Below are 12,681 nucleotides of genomic sequence, written 5' to 3' on the forward strand. Positions count from 1 at the left end.
GTTATGAAGGGTGTAATGACATTCATGGCTGCTGAGCACAAACTCCAGGCTACTCTACTTTGTGATTGAATTGGTTTGTCAAGGAGAACTTTGGGTCTGTACTCAATGGAGAAGGATGAGGGGGAATCTGGTTGAAACCTACAGAATGAGCATAGATGTTTCCAACAGATAAGATAGGCAGATAGATAGATAGATTGATACATAGATAGATAGATGGATAGATAGATAGACAGACAGATAGATAGATGGACAGTTAGAGAGATAGACAGACAGTAGATAGGTAGATAGAAATAAAAAAAATTGTTATTTGTATTTGTGAAAATACAGTAAAATGAGTATAAGTCATCACAAAGAGGATTAGGGCCAGGATGTGAGAGCACAGCCTCAACGTGAAGGGATGCCCCTTTAGAACTGAGATTGAATAATTTTCTTCAGCCAGCGGGTGGTTACTCTGTGGAACTTCATTGCTGCAGAAGGCTGTGGAGGCCAAGTCATTGAGTGTATTTCAGACAGTGATAGCTTCTTGATTGGTATGTGGATCAAAGGTTATGGAGAGAAGGAAGGAGAATGGGGCTGAGAAACATACCAGGTGAAAGTAAGGACTGCAGACGCTGGAGATCAGAGTCAAGATTAGAGTGATGCTGGAGAAACACAGCAGGTCGGGCAGAATCCGAGGAGCAGATTAAGGAGGAAGGGCATTCCTGATGAAGGGCTCCTGGCCGAAACGTCGATTTTCCTGCGTCTCAGATGCTGCCTGATCTGCTGTGCTTTTCCAGCACCACTCTAATCTTGACTGAGCAACATATCAGCCATGATCAAATGTTGGAACTCACTTGATGAACCGAATGACCTAACCCTGCTCCTCTATATTATGGCCTAATAGATTTTCTCTGTACATGGTGAGTGAAATGTAAAATCTATTGGAATCTGTGTAGCAGCAGTGAATGGTCTGTAGGATGAGAGCAAACAGGGAAAGCTCACCTGCCTGAATGTTAACCCCATTTCCCTCTCTTTATAGAAGCTGCATTGGGACACTGGGGCACAGTGGTAGCGTCCCTACCTCTGAGCTAGAGGGAACCTGGATTTAAGTCTTCATCAAAACTCTTCTGAGAAAGTTGATGAAAAATATTCACTGCCTGGTTTGAGCAATTCCAGTATTTTTTAGTTTACATTTCCAATTTCCAGTATCTGCTGTAGTTTACATCTAAATAAGGAAAGCTTTGGCTGAATTGAATCTGCCTAATGGGACTTTGATTAATTTGATTAATTTGAATTCTGTATAGTGCAACTTGAATGGGAACTCGTTTGTCTGATTACAATTCTACATAAAGAATTCAATGTGAAGACATTAGGTTTTATTGACCACAAATAGTGTGGGTAATGCTCAGTCAGAGTAATGCTCAGTGAGAGTAATGCTCAGTCAGAGTAATGCTCAATTAAACTAATGCTCAGTGAGAGTAATGCTCAGTGAGACTCATGCTCACTGAGACTCATGCTCAGTGAGACTCATGCTGTGAAGGTTTAAACTCACTATCCTCCCAAATATCTTGATCCTATGCTAAAAATCAGAACATTACGCAAGGATTGAGAGCTGGGATAGCTGTATTTTGTCATTTGGTGACTGGCTGTGCTGGAGGTGTAAGCAAGAAACAGTTCAAACACAAAGTCACTGCATTATATGAGGTTAATATGTGAAGTGCTCCATCAGTGCAAACCCATTTTGTCCGGATATGTGTGGGTTTGGAGGACACTGACGGCTATCTGACTATAGGGCCTTATTACAAGTCGCCAAATCTTTCCCAGATACTACCAGCTAACTTCTATAATCTTTTGATATCAAAGAACTCCTTCCATCAGAAAATTCAGAGAAGAAGCTGAATGTGCTCAGGGAATTGGCAGCTATTCCTAAAACATTGGATCGTCAAAATGAATTGATTATTGATGAAAGCAAGGTCCCTGAACACCATTATTTTAGAGATAACTATTGGGGGTATGATTCATTCACAATATCTGTAATATGAATTTACAGAGAGCTTTCAAAGGTGCTGCAGGCCCTTAAATGAATTTTTGTTTTGTCTTTTTGTCAATTTGCAGAAGAGCCCAGTCCCCCTACAGTGCAAGGACACAGTGGTAATGGCAAGAACTATAAACTGGTTGTGACCAAACAGGATGATGGAGGATCACCCATCCTAAGATATGTGCTCAAATACAGAACTGTGAGTATACTGATCAGCTATTGCTTAGAAATAAGGGAAGTGAAACTGTGAGATCAGTCAGCACCTTAACATTATTCAACATTCTTGAGTCCTCTACATTGGAAGTGAGTTATTTTGTAGGTGGGTGCATGTGTTAAAACAGCAAACTGATAACATTCAGGATAACATAAGAAATGGTGCAAAAACAGAAAATGTTGGAGAGATACTGAAATTCTCAGAAGTTCTAAAGAAGAGTCCTATCAGACTCAAAATGTTAACCCTGTTTCTCTCTCCATGGGTGTTGTTGACCTACTGAGATTCTTTAGCAGTTTTTGTGATTGTTTCAGATTTTCAGTATCAGCAGCACATTGATTTTATTTAAATGGTGACTGAGGTTAACCAAAAGAGCTGCAAAGTTACACTCCATTTTGAAGTGGGATTACAATGGCCTGGTTAAATTATTGCGAGACTATTAATTCAGAGATAGAGGAAATAGAATTATAACATTTTAGAGTCACACAGCATGGAAGCAGACTATACCAGACAGGCTTATGCCCGAAACGTCGATTCTCCTACTCCTCGGATGCTGCCTGGCCTGCTGTGTTTTTCCAGCACCACACTTTTCAACTCTGGTCTCCAGCAGCTGCAGTCCTCACTTTCTCTTGAACTGTTTGCCTCTGTTTAGCTCCATTTCCCTCTAAACCTTTCCTATCCATATACCTGCCCACACATCTTTTAAATGTTGTAATTGTACCACCCTCCACCACTTCCTTTGGCAACTCATTCCACACACACACCATCCCTTTGTGAAAAAGTTGCCCCCTATTGCCCCTTTTAAACCTTTTCCCTGTGGTTTCTTTTCAGATGCCAGACCTGCTGCGCTTTTCTAAGAATTTCTATTTTTGTTTCTGATTTATACAGCATCCATAGTTTGTTTGGCTTTTATTCACCCTTTATTTACTTAGAGTCAAAGAGTCCTAAAGGTGTGCAGCACGGAAACAGACCCTTCGGTCCAACCCGTCCATGCTGACCAGATATCCCTAACTAATCTAGCTCTATTTGCCAGCACTTGGCCCATATCCCTCTAAACCCTTCCTATTCCAATACCCAACCAGATGCCTTTTAATGTACCAGCCTCCACCACTTCCTCCGGCAGCTCATTCCATATACGCCCCACCCTCTGCATGAAAAAATAGTCCCTTTTATATCTTTTCCCCTCTCACCTGAAACCTTTGCCCTCTATTTCTGGACTTCCCCAGCCAGGGAAAAGACTTTGCCTATTTACCCCATCCATGCCCTTCATGATCATATAAACCTCTATGTAGTCACCCCTCAGATTCCGATGTTCCATGGAAAACAGCCCCAGTCTATTCAGACTCTCCCTAAAGCTCAAATCCTCCAACCCAGGCAACATCCTTGTAAATATTTTCTGAACCCTTTCAAGTTTCACAACATCTTTCCAATAGGAAGGAGACCTATTGCACACAATATTCCAAAAGTGGCCTAAACAATGTCCACTACAGCCGCGACATGACCTCCCAACTCCAATACTCAATGTTCTGACCAAAATAGCAAAGCATACCAAACACCCTTTTCACCTTTGGAAAGGCAAGGACTGATTAGGGATAGTCAACATGGCTTTGTGCATGGGAAATCATGTCTCATTAACTTGATTGAGTTTTTTGAAAAAGTAACAAAGAGGATTGATAAGGGCAGAGCCTTCCACTGACACCCTCCTTCGACTGACTGAACTGGTCCTCACTCTTAACAACTTCTCCTTTCAATCCTCCCACTTCCTCCAAACCAAAGGAGTTGCCATGGGCACCCGCATGGGCCCCAGCTATGCCTGCCTCTTCGTCGGATATGTGGAACAGTCCATCTTCCGCAACTACACTGACACCACCCCCATCTTTTCCTCCGCTACATTGATGATTGTATTGGCGCTACCTCATGCTCCCACGAGGAGGTTGAACAGTTCATCCACTTTACTAACACCTTCCACCCAGACCTCAAATTTACCTGGACCGTCTCAGACTCCTCCCTCCCCTTTCTAGACTTCTCCATCTCGGGCGACCACTCAACACAGACGTTTACTACAAACTGACCAACTCCCACAGCTACCTAGATTACACCTCCTCCCACCCTGCCCCTGTAGAAACGTCACCCCATATTCCCAATTTCTTCGCTTCCACCGCATTTGCTCCCAGGAGGACCAATTCCACTATCAAACAGCCCAAATGGCCTCCTTCTTCATTCCTGAAGAAGGGCTTATGCCCGAAACATCGATTCTGCTGCTCCTCGGATGCTACCTGGCCTGCTGTGTTTTTCCAGCACCACACTTTTCAACTCTTCAGCAAGGCATTTGACAAGGTTCCCCATGGGAGACTGATTAGCAAGGTTAGATCTAATGGGATACAGGGAGGACTAGCCATTTGGATACAGAACTGGCTCGAAGGTAGAAGACAGAGGGTTGTTTTTCAGACTGGAGGCCTGTGACCAGTGGAGTGCCACAAGGATCGGTACTGGGTCCTCTACTTTTCATCATTTATCCAAATGATTTGGATATAAACATAGGAGGCATAGTTAGTAAGTTTGACACCAAAATTGGAGGTGAGTGGATAGTGAAGAAGGTTACCTCAGATTACAATGGGATCTTGATCAGCTGGGCCAAAGGGGTGAGGAGTGGCAGGTGGAGTTTAATTCAGATAAATGCAAGGTTCTGCATTGTGGGAAAACAAATCTTCAGAGAACTTATACACTTAATGGTAAGGTTTTAGGAAGTGTTGCTGAGCAAAGAGACCTTGGAGTGCAAGTTCATAGCTTGTGCAGAGTACACTGGCTGTGGCCAGCCAGCGTGGAGTTAGTCCCCTGAACTGAGGAGATCCTAAATGCCCTGTCAATATTGGTCAGTCAGGACTCTCTGATTGGCCCAAGTTAACAAACCCAATCAAGGATCTCATAGTGAACGAAATCCACCAAGTTCCAGTCACCAAAGTAACCTACAACAGTGGGTCCTAAAGCCAATTCTCAACATTGTTCATCCCAGGATAGTTAGGATCCAGAGACACTATCTGGGGATCAGAATTGACCCAATTCTGATCCCACTGTTAACTGAAAATCCTCCCCATATTATTGGGTTATAAGTGCACCATGAAATGTATTTCTGGAGTGCCGCTCCTTGATTCTTGGTTTCAGGAGGACCAGGTGACACTGTAAGCTGTACGATCTATTACACAGTTCCTCATTAGGTTGCATTTGCTGTGTGTTCCAGTACACATGGTGTTATCCTAACTTCAATAAGGCCAACTGGCTGAAGTGATGCCAGAATACTAACAGTGAAGAGAAATGAAACATGTCCAATCACAAATATGTAGGATATAAGAAGCATTTATCAGACCGTGCCTAAACTTGCTTGGCATTGTGTTTTTGAGGGTTTCAGATTAGATTACTTACAGTGTGGAAACAGGCCCTGCAGGCCAACAAGTCCACACCGACCCGCAACCCACTCATTCCCCTACATTTACCCCTTTACCTAACACAACGGGCAATTTAGCTTGGCCAATTCACCTAACCTGCACATCTTTGGACTGTGGGAGGAAACCGGAGCACCCAGAGGAAACCTATGCAGACACGGGGAGAATGTGCAAACTTCACACAGTCAGTCACCTGAGTCTGGAATTGAACCGAGGTCTCTGGTGCTGTGAGGCAGCAGTGCTAACCACTGTGCCACCGTGCCGCCCAGGGTATTTTAGCTCATTGACAAGAGAGTGTTGTCACAGGGCTTTCCACACAAAGGTGACATGACACAAGAGTCTGTGTACCTGTTTATCCAGAGACCCACATCTTATTCTGGGGACCCAGGTTCAAATTATGTCATGACAGGTGATGGAATTTGAATTCAATTTTTCAAAATTCTGAATTAAGAATGTATTGATGACAATGAATTAATTGCCTATTGTCAGAAAGAACCTATCTGGTTCACTATTGTCCTTTAGGAAAGGAAACTGCTATCATTACCTGGTGTGGCCTACAAGTGACTTCAGACCTCCAGCAATGCCCTCTGGGCAATTAAGGATGAGCAGTAAATGTTACCTAGCCTGTGACACCCTCATCCTGTGAATAAATAAAGAAAACATACTTCATGAACCTGGCGTCCATGCTGCTATTATACATTTGGGCTTGCTCAGTCTATACTAGTGACCAACCATCACTATGATCCTTTTCTGATACGTATATATACCTTGCTCAATTACTGTCAGAGGGCTCTTTGTTGATTCATATCACCAGCCAAAATAATTCTACATCTCGACTTTTAAACTACAGGCAATCCCTGTGACACAAACAGGTTCTGATTTGGAGTCCATATGCAAGTCCATTTGTACGCAGGTCAGAACAATGCTGAACAATATGAAGGAACTGTTAATAAATACAGCAAATGCTTGCATGTCACTCTTTAAAAAACTTACATCCCAGTATTATATTGTGTATGTTAAGTATGAGTGTTCATAAGTTGGATGTTTGTAACGTGGAGATCCTCTGTAATATCCTTTTCTCCTCCTGACTTTGTGCAGAACTTTATCATCAGGCAACCCCTCCTTCTTTTCCAATTATTCCTATCCCTTCTAAAATTCAAGAATATAATGCAAGATGATCAGACTTGGTCACTCAGCAGCCATGTTTCTGTTATAGCTCAGTTCAAATCCATGAGTTTCTATCTGCACTATTAATTTATCGAATTGGTTGTGAATGTCTCCTACCTCCAGGTATATTGCCAATTGCTCTCATTTTGTTTCTATTTTCCCTGGCATCCCTTAGTTGCTAATGTTCCATTACCTTTGTTAAAATCTCTATCTTTCAGACAAAATTATGAAACAACGGCAACCTATATTTATGTAGAACTTTTAACATAGCGAGGTAGTTCAAATAGCATCAAAAAATAAAACAGATGGAAACAGCACTCTGAGTGTATCTTTGAAAAGCCAGCTCTCCACCACCTTCTCAAAAGCAATTACTGGTGGGCAATAAATGCTGACCTAACCAGCGATGCCTATAACCCTTGTAAGAATTTTTTAAAAAGACGATATTAAGCATTTGGTAAAGCTGATCTATGATCGGATTTAATTCCAGCCTCGTGCGACTCTCTGTGTGGAGTTTGGACATTCTCCCAGTATCTGCATGGGTTTCCTCCAAGTGCTCCAGTTTCCTCCCACTATCCAAAGACGTACAGGTTAGGTGGATTAGCACTGGGGACTGCAGGGTAATGGGGACAAGGAGGTGGGGTTGGTCTAGTGGGGATGGTCTTCAAAGGGACGGTATGGCCTGAATGGACTCCTTCCTACTCCTCGGATGCTGCCTGACCTGCTGTGCTTTTCCCGCACCACTCTAATCTAGACTCTGATTTCCAGCATCTGCAATCCTCACTTTTGCCGAGTTGATTTTAACCTTACTGTGAATCCTTTTGCAAGGATGCCTGCCTTGAAGAAGTTCTCTTCCTTTCTCTACAAGAATCTCAGTGAGTCTCTCTCTCTCTCACTGTAACCCCCAGGTACTCTTTGCTACCTTCTCCCCACCCCCTTCCTTTATATCTCTCCACCCTGGAGGCTCCCTTCCTTCATTCCTGATGAAGGGCTTTTGCCTGAAATTTCAATTTTCCTATTCCTCACATGCTGCCTGACCTGCTGTGCTTTTTCAGCACCACTCTGATCTAGACTCCTTCCACACTGTAGGAATGCTATGATCACTCCAGTACATTCTTTTTGCTGTATTGTGACCATGAGCTATCAGGCATTTAAAAAGGTGTTTGGCACACATTGCTCAGTCCTTTAAAATACAGGAGTTGGGAGTCATGTTGAGATTATACAGGATATTGGTGAGGCCGCTTCAGGAATACCGTGACCAGTTCTGGTTGCCCAGTTATAAGAAGGATATTATGAAGCTGGAGAGAGGTCAGAAGAGATTTACCAGGATGTTGCTGGGTATGAAAAGCTTCAGTTATAAATCAAGGCTAGATAGCCTGGGACTTATTTCACTGGAGTGTAGGAGGTTGAGAGGTGATCTGACAGAAGTTTATAAAATAATGACAGGTATAGTTAGAGTTAATGGTAGGTGTCTTTTCCCAAGGATGAGGGATTTCAAGACTAAGGGGCACATTTTTAAGATGAAAGGAGAGAGATTTAAAAAAGACATAAAAGGCAAATGTTTTGCACAGAGGTGGTTCATGTGTGGAATGGACTTCCTAAGAAAGCGGTGGATGTGGGTACAATTGCAACATTTAAAAGTCATTTGGATAAGTACATATATAGGAAAGGTTTGGAGGGACATGGGCCAGGAGCAGGCAGGTGGGACCTGTTTAGTTTGTGATTCTGTTGGCATGGACTGGTTGGACCGAAGGGTCTGTTTCTGTGTTGTACGACTCTATGGCTGGTAAATGGCTTAGCATCTGTTGACTGCTGACCACTTCACATATTTTTATCTATGTTACATTTCTTTCTATTTACTTTCATTAGGGATTGGCTGAATAGGCTGGAGCTATTTTCCTGGCGTGCCGGAGGCTGAGAGGTGACCTCATAGAAATTTATAACATCCTGAGGGGTATGGATAGAGTCAGTGTGTTTTTCCCAGGATTGAGGAGTACAAAACTGGCCAAGAGAGCCTGCTCCGCCATTCAATAAGATCATGGCTGACATTTGTGTGGCCCCAGCTCCACTTACCCACCCTCTCATTATAATCATTAATCCATTTACTGTTCAAAAATCGATCTCTCTTTGCCTTGAAAATGTTCAATGATGTAATCTCAACTATTTCACTGGGCAGGGAATTCCACACATTCACAACCCTTTGAGTGAAGAAGTTGCTTCTCAACTCAGTCCTAAACCTCCCCCCACTTATTTTGAGGCTATGCCCCGAGTTCTAGTTTCACCCCCTCCCCGAGTGGAAACAACCTACCTGCTTCTAACTTATCTAACCGCTTCATACCTTTATATGTTTCTATAAAAAAAACCCTCCCCTTTCTTAAAGAAACAAAGACTTGGTTTCCTCCAGCCCTCTAAACAAACACAGTTGGGCTGAAGATAATGAAACCATTTTGACTGTTGTATTGTAAGCAACATGACAGCCACAATGTACACAGGAAACTCCCAGAAACAGCAAGATGGGAGCGACCAGTTCATCAACATCAGGGCTTTGACTGAGGAATAAGCATGGAGGAGGAAATCCTCTTGCTCTAGTTTGAACCAGCTGTTAGATCTTGTACAGCTCTCTGAGAAAGTTTAATGACTCACCAACAATTTGTAACACACCCAATGTTCTGTGCAGGGAGTGTTGCCCAGTCTACATGCTCAAAACTGGCTGGAAATAAATCTGAATCCACAACCTGACTCAGACAGGGGAGTGCAATGGCAGAGACAAATCTACTGTTTAATAGCAGCGCGTGTATTGCCAATGCAACTATGGAACGGTGAATCATGTCTACATTGGCAGTTAGACCCATGACAACACATTAGCTCCGATTTTCTGCCCATGTTAGCTTTTAACTCGGAAAATTCAACTTATTGATTTCACTTCAAAGACAAACTGTCTGTCCACAGCTCATCTGCCAGAAACACAGAGGTGACTAAGACTATTAGAAGCCAGAAAACATCACTCTTGTACAAACAGCAACATTTTTGTTCAAACATATTGACTGACACAATCAAAGGCATTCCCTACTGTTCTACACTGTTTTTTTCAGCTTCACAACAGAGATTAAGAATTTCTGTGCAGCAACAGCAAATACTTTACATACAACCTTTAACCTAAAAGAATTTTGTTGACACAATTGAAAGTAAATAAATGACAAGTCAGAGATGGATCTAATGCACATTCACACCTGGTCGGCTTCATTGAGCAGAAAACACCTGCCACTTAATATCAAGGTCCATTCGCCACGCTACCTTTTCAATCTTCAGTGAAGAAAAGGTGGCTTGCCAGACAGGACTTACCCTTTTTAAATCCATGCTAATTGTCTCTAATTACGATACTGCCAATGTATTCTGTCAACAATGAACCTGGAGATGGCTTAATCAACTGTTAATGTGCTAATGTGGAACACTTTGCCAACTAAACATGTAACAAATGAGGTTAATTACACAACTTGGTAGCGTCTTTATTGAACAATAGGCACATTGTCTATAATGTTTCCTTGTTAATAACACTAGGTAGGAATGCGTGCATCCTTGCTAATAAGGTTATTTACATAGAATTACACAGAATTTACAGCTTGGAAATAGACTAGCGATCCCTGGAGGCTGCCATTGAATATATTAATGGTTCAGATTGACAGACTTCAGCATTATAAGATAAAGGGTTATGGGTGTAGGTTTGCTCGCTGAGCTGTAGGTTTGATATCCAGACGTTTCATTACCTGGCTAGGTAACATCACCAGTGGTAACCTCCAAGTGAAGCGAAGCTGTTGTCTCCTGCTTTCTATTCATATGTTTGCCCTGGATGGGGTTTCTGGGGTTTGCGGTGATGTCATTTCCTGTTTGTTTTCTGAGGGGTTGATAGATGGCATCTAGATCTATGTGCTTGTTTATGGCGTTGTGGTCCAACCAGATGTAAATAGAAAGCAGGAGACAACAGCTTCGCTTCACTTGGAGGTTACCACTGATGATGTTACCTAGCCAGGTAATGAAATGTCTGGATATCAAACCTACAGCTCAGCGAGCAAACCTACACCCTAAACCTCAACCTGAGCTACAAACCTTCACAAACCTTGCAATAAAGGGTTATGTAAAAATGGCAGAAAGATGAAGTTCACACCAAGATCATAGCAGCCATGATCATACTGAATGGCGTTATGAACAGTCCCTGGGTGGGTTCTGTTAATTTATTAAGTTTCCAGTTAGGGTATCCATTAATAGTTATGTTCCCAGGTGATGTAGGAGAAGCTGACTATCATTCTTTATTCAATCCCCATCCCTCGCTTGGTCACAGCAAAGTTAATTGGATCCAACAAGGATGATTATATTGTGAAATGTAGTGTTCATTAAAGTGGATGAATTCAGTTGCACTGACTTCGGCTATCGAGTAGGTATTTGGAGGTAGTTACTTCTGCTGTTAGCTGAAAGGAATCTGTACATTTTCCTTTGACAGCGGCTGAATTGTTTGCAATAATTGGAGGAACTTCATTTTCTTTCTACCTGCACACGCTGGGGTGTCTATTGGAAATTGTCAGCTGTGAACCTTAATATGGAAAGTAACAGTTAAACACAGAAAGGCTTGAACCACAAGCTAACGCACTAGCACACACAGATCAACAATTGTAAATGTCTTTTAACTCCCTTTCTTTCATGTTTCTGGAAAGTTACAATGCAAACATATCTTTCAGCCAGAACTGCCTTTCTTCCATCACATGTCATGTCCACGGTTTGGGACGCAGATCACAGGAGATCACCGTTCAGCTTTGGAATAGCATCTCCCCCTTTGAAGTGTTCTTGTCTGAGGCTCCCTTGACATTCTTCAGTAGTAACATTCCACAATTCCTCTTGGGAACCAATGTAATCCACAAAGGGAGATGATGTAATCACTGAATTTACATCCTTGACCATATTTTGGCTTGTATATCTTCCTTTTTTAAAAACATATTATTCTTATAAGTTCAATATATCTATAAGTAATTCAGAGTTATGATTTTTTTTCTTAAGGAGGAAAATTATTAAACATAAACAGCACAGAGACAAATACATTCATTTTCTTAACTCTTATTTTAGTTCCAGTTTGGTTCCCTTTGGGTTCTTAAATCGGACATCAGCAATAACTTTTGACATGCCAACAATATGGATGATTTTTAGATGGTATGGTTGAAGGAACAAACTCTAATAAAACAATGTGGCATTCTGGGCCCTAAGCTTTTTCACAAAACTTGTGTTCAGCATAGATGTTAGCCTCCCTGTACTCATTTTCAACAAAAATCTCAATGTTTAAGAGCAAATAGTTAACTAAGTGCTCCCTTCTGTCCTGTGAGTGTCATCTTTGATGTTTGCTTCTCTTCTTAGAGAAGTACATGATTGGTCTCCCTTTTCTGGATGCACCTTCCTGGATGAATACAACCATTTCCCCAGTGTCACTGGCATCACTGGCTGCTAAATGTTGACTATAGCTGCAAATAATCCAAGGAATGATCCATTTTCCTGAAAATGCTGGAGCAGGTTTAAGCAGATCCATGGCCTACTCTTGCTGCTACTATTTAATAACAGGGTGTTTTATGCCAACACCTGTACATCATCAAGCCACATTACTTCAGCCAACTGTAACAGGAAATTCTTCAAATCAAATGGTACATTCTTGTCAATGCATTTAGTTAGCATTTCTACCCTGAAAATAATGTAGTAATTGTGCTTTCTTTACACAGAGGCTTTCCAGAAGGTACACCACACATAGCAATGGACCTTTGGCACTCATATAGTACTGCCCTTGTTGAACTACTTGAGGTGGACAAGATAAGGGA

General features: G+C 42.0%; 1 protein-coding gene across 1 annotated transcript in view; it reads left to right on the top strand.

Annotated features, from left to right (window-relative positions):
• The window catches only part of LOC132820630 (neural cell adhesion molecule 2-like), a 581,438-nt gene that overhangs the window by 446,261 nt on the left and 122,496 nt on the right, over positions 1–12,681 (top strand). The window contains exon 14 of the mRNA XM_060832832.1: positions 2,095–2,216. Within this exon, the coding sequence (XP_060688815.1) occupies positions 2,095–2,216 (122 nt within the window). The remainder of the gene's footprint in view (positions 1–2,094; positions 2,217–12,681) is intronic.

The sequence above is a fragment of the Hemiscyllium ocellatum genome, chromosome 12, assembly GCF_020745735.1.
Source record: "Hemiscyllium ocellatum isolate sHemOce1 chromosome 12, sHemOce1.pat.X.cur, whole genome shotgun sequence".
In the NCBI taxonomy this organism is placed as follows: domain Eukaryota; kingdom Metazoa; phylum Chordata; class Chondrichthyes; order Orectolobiformes; family Hemiscylliidae; genus Hemiscyllium; species Hemiscyllium ocellatum.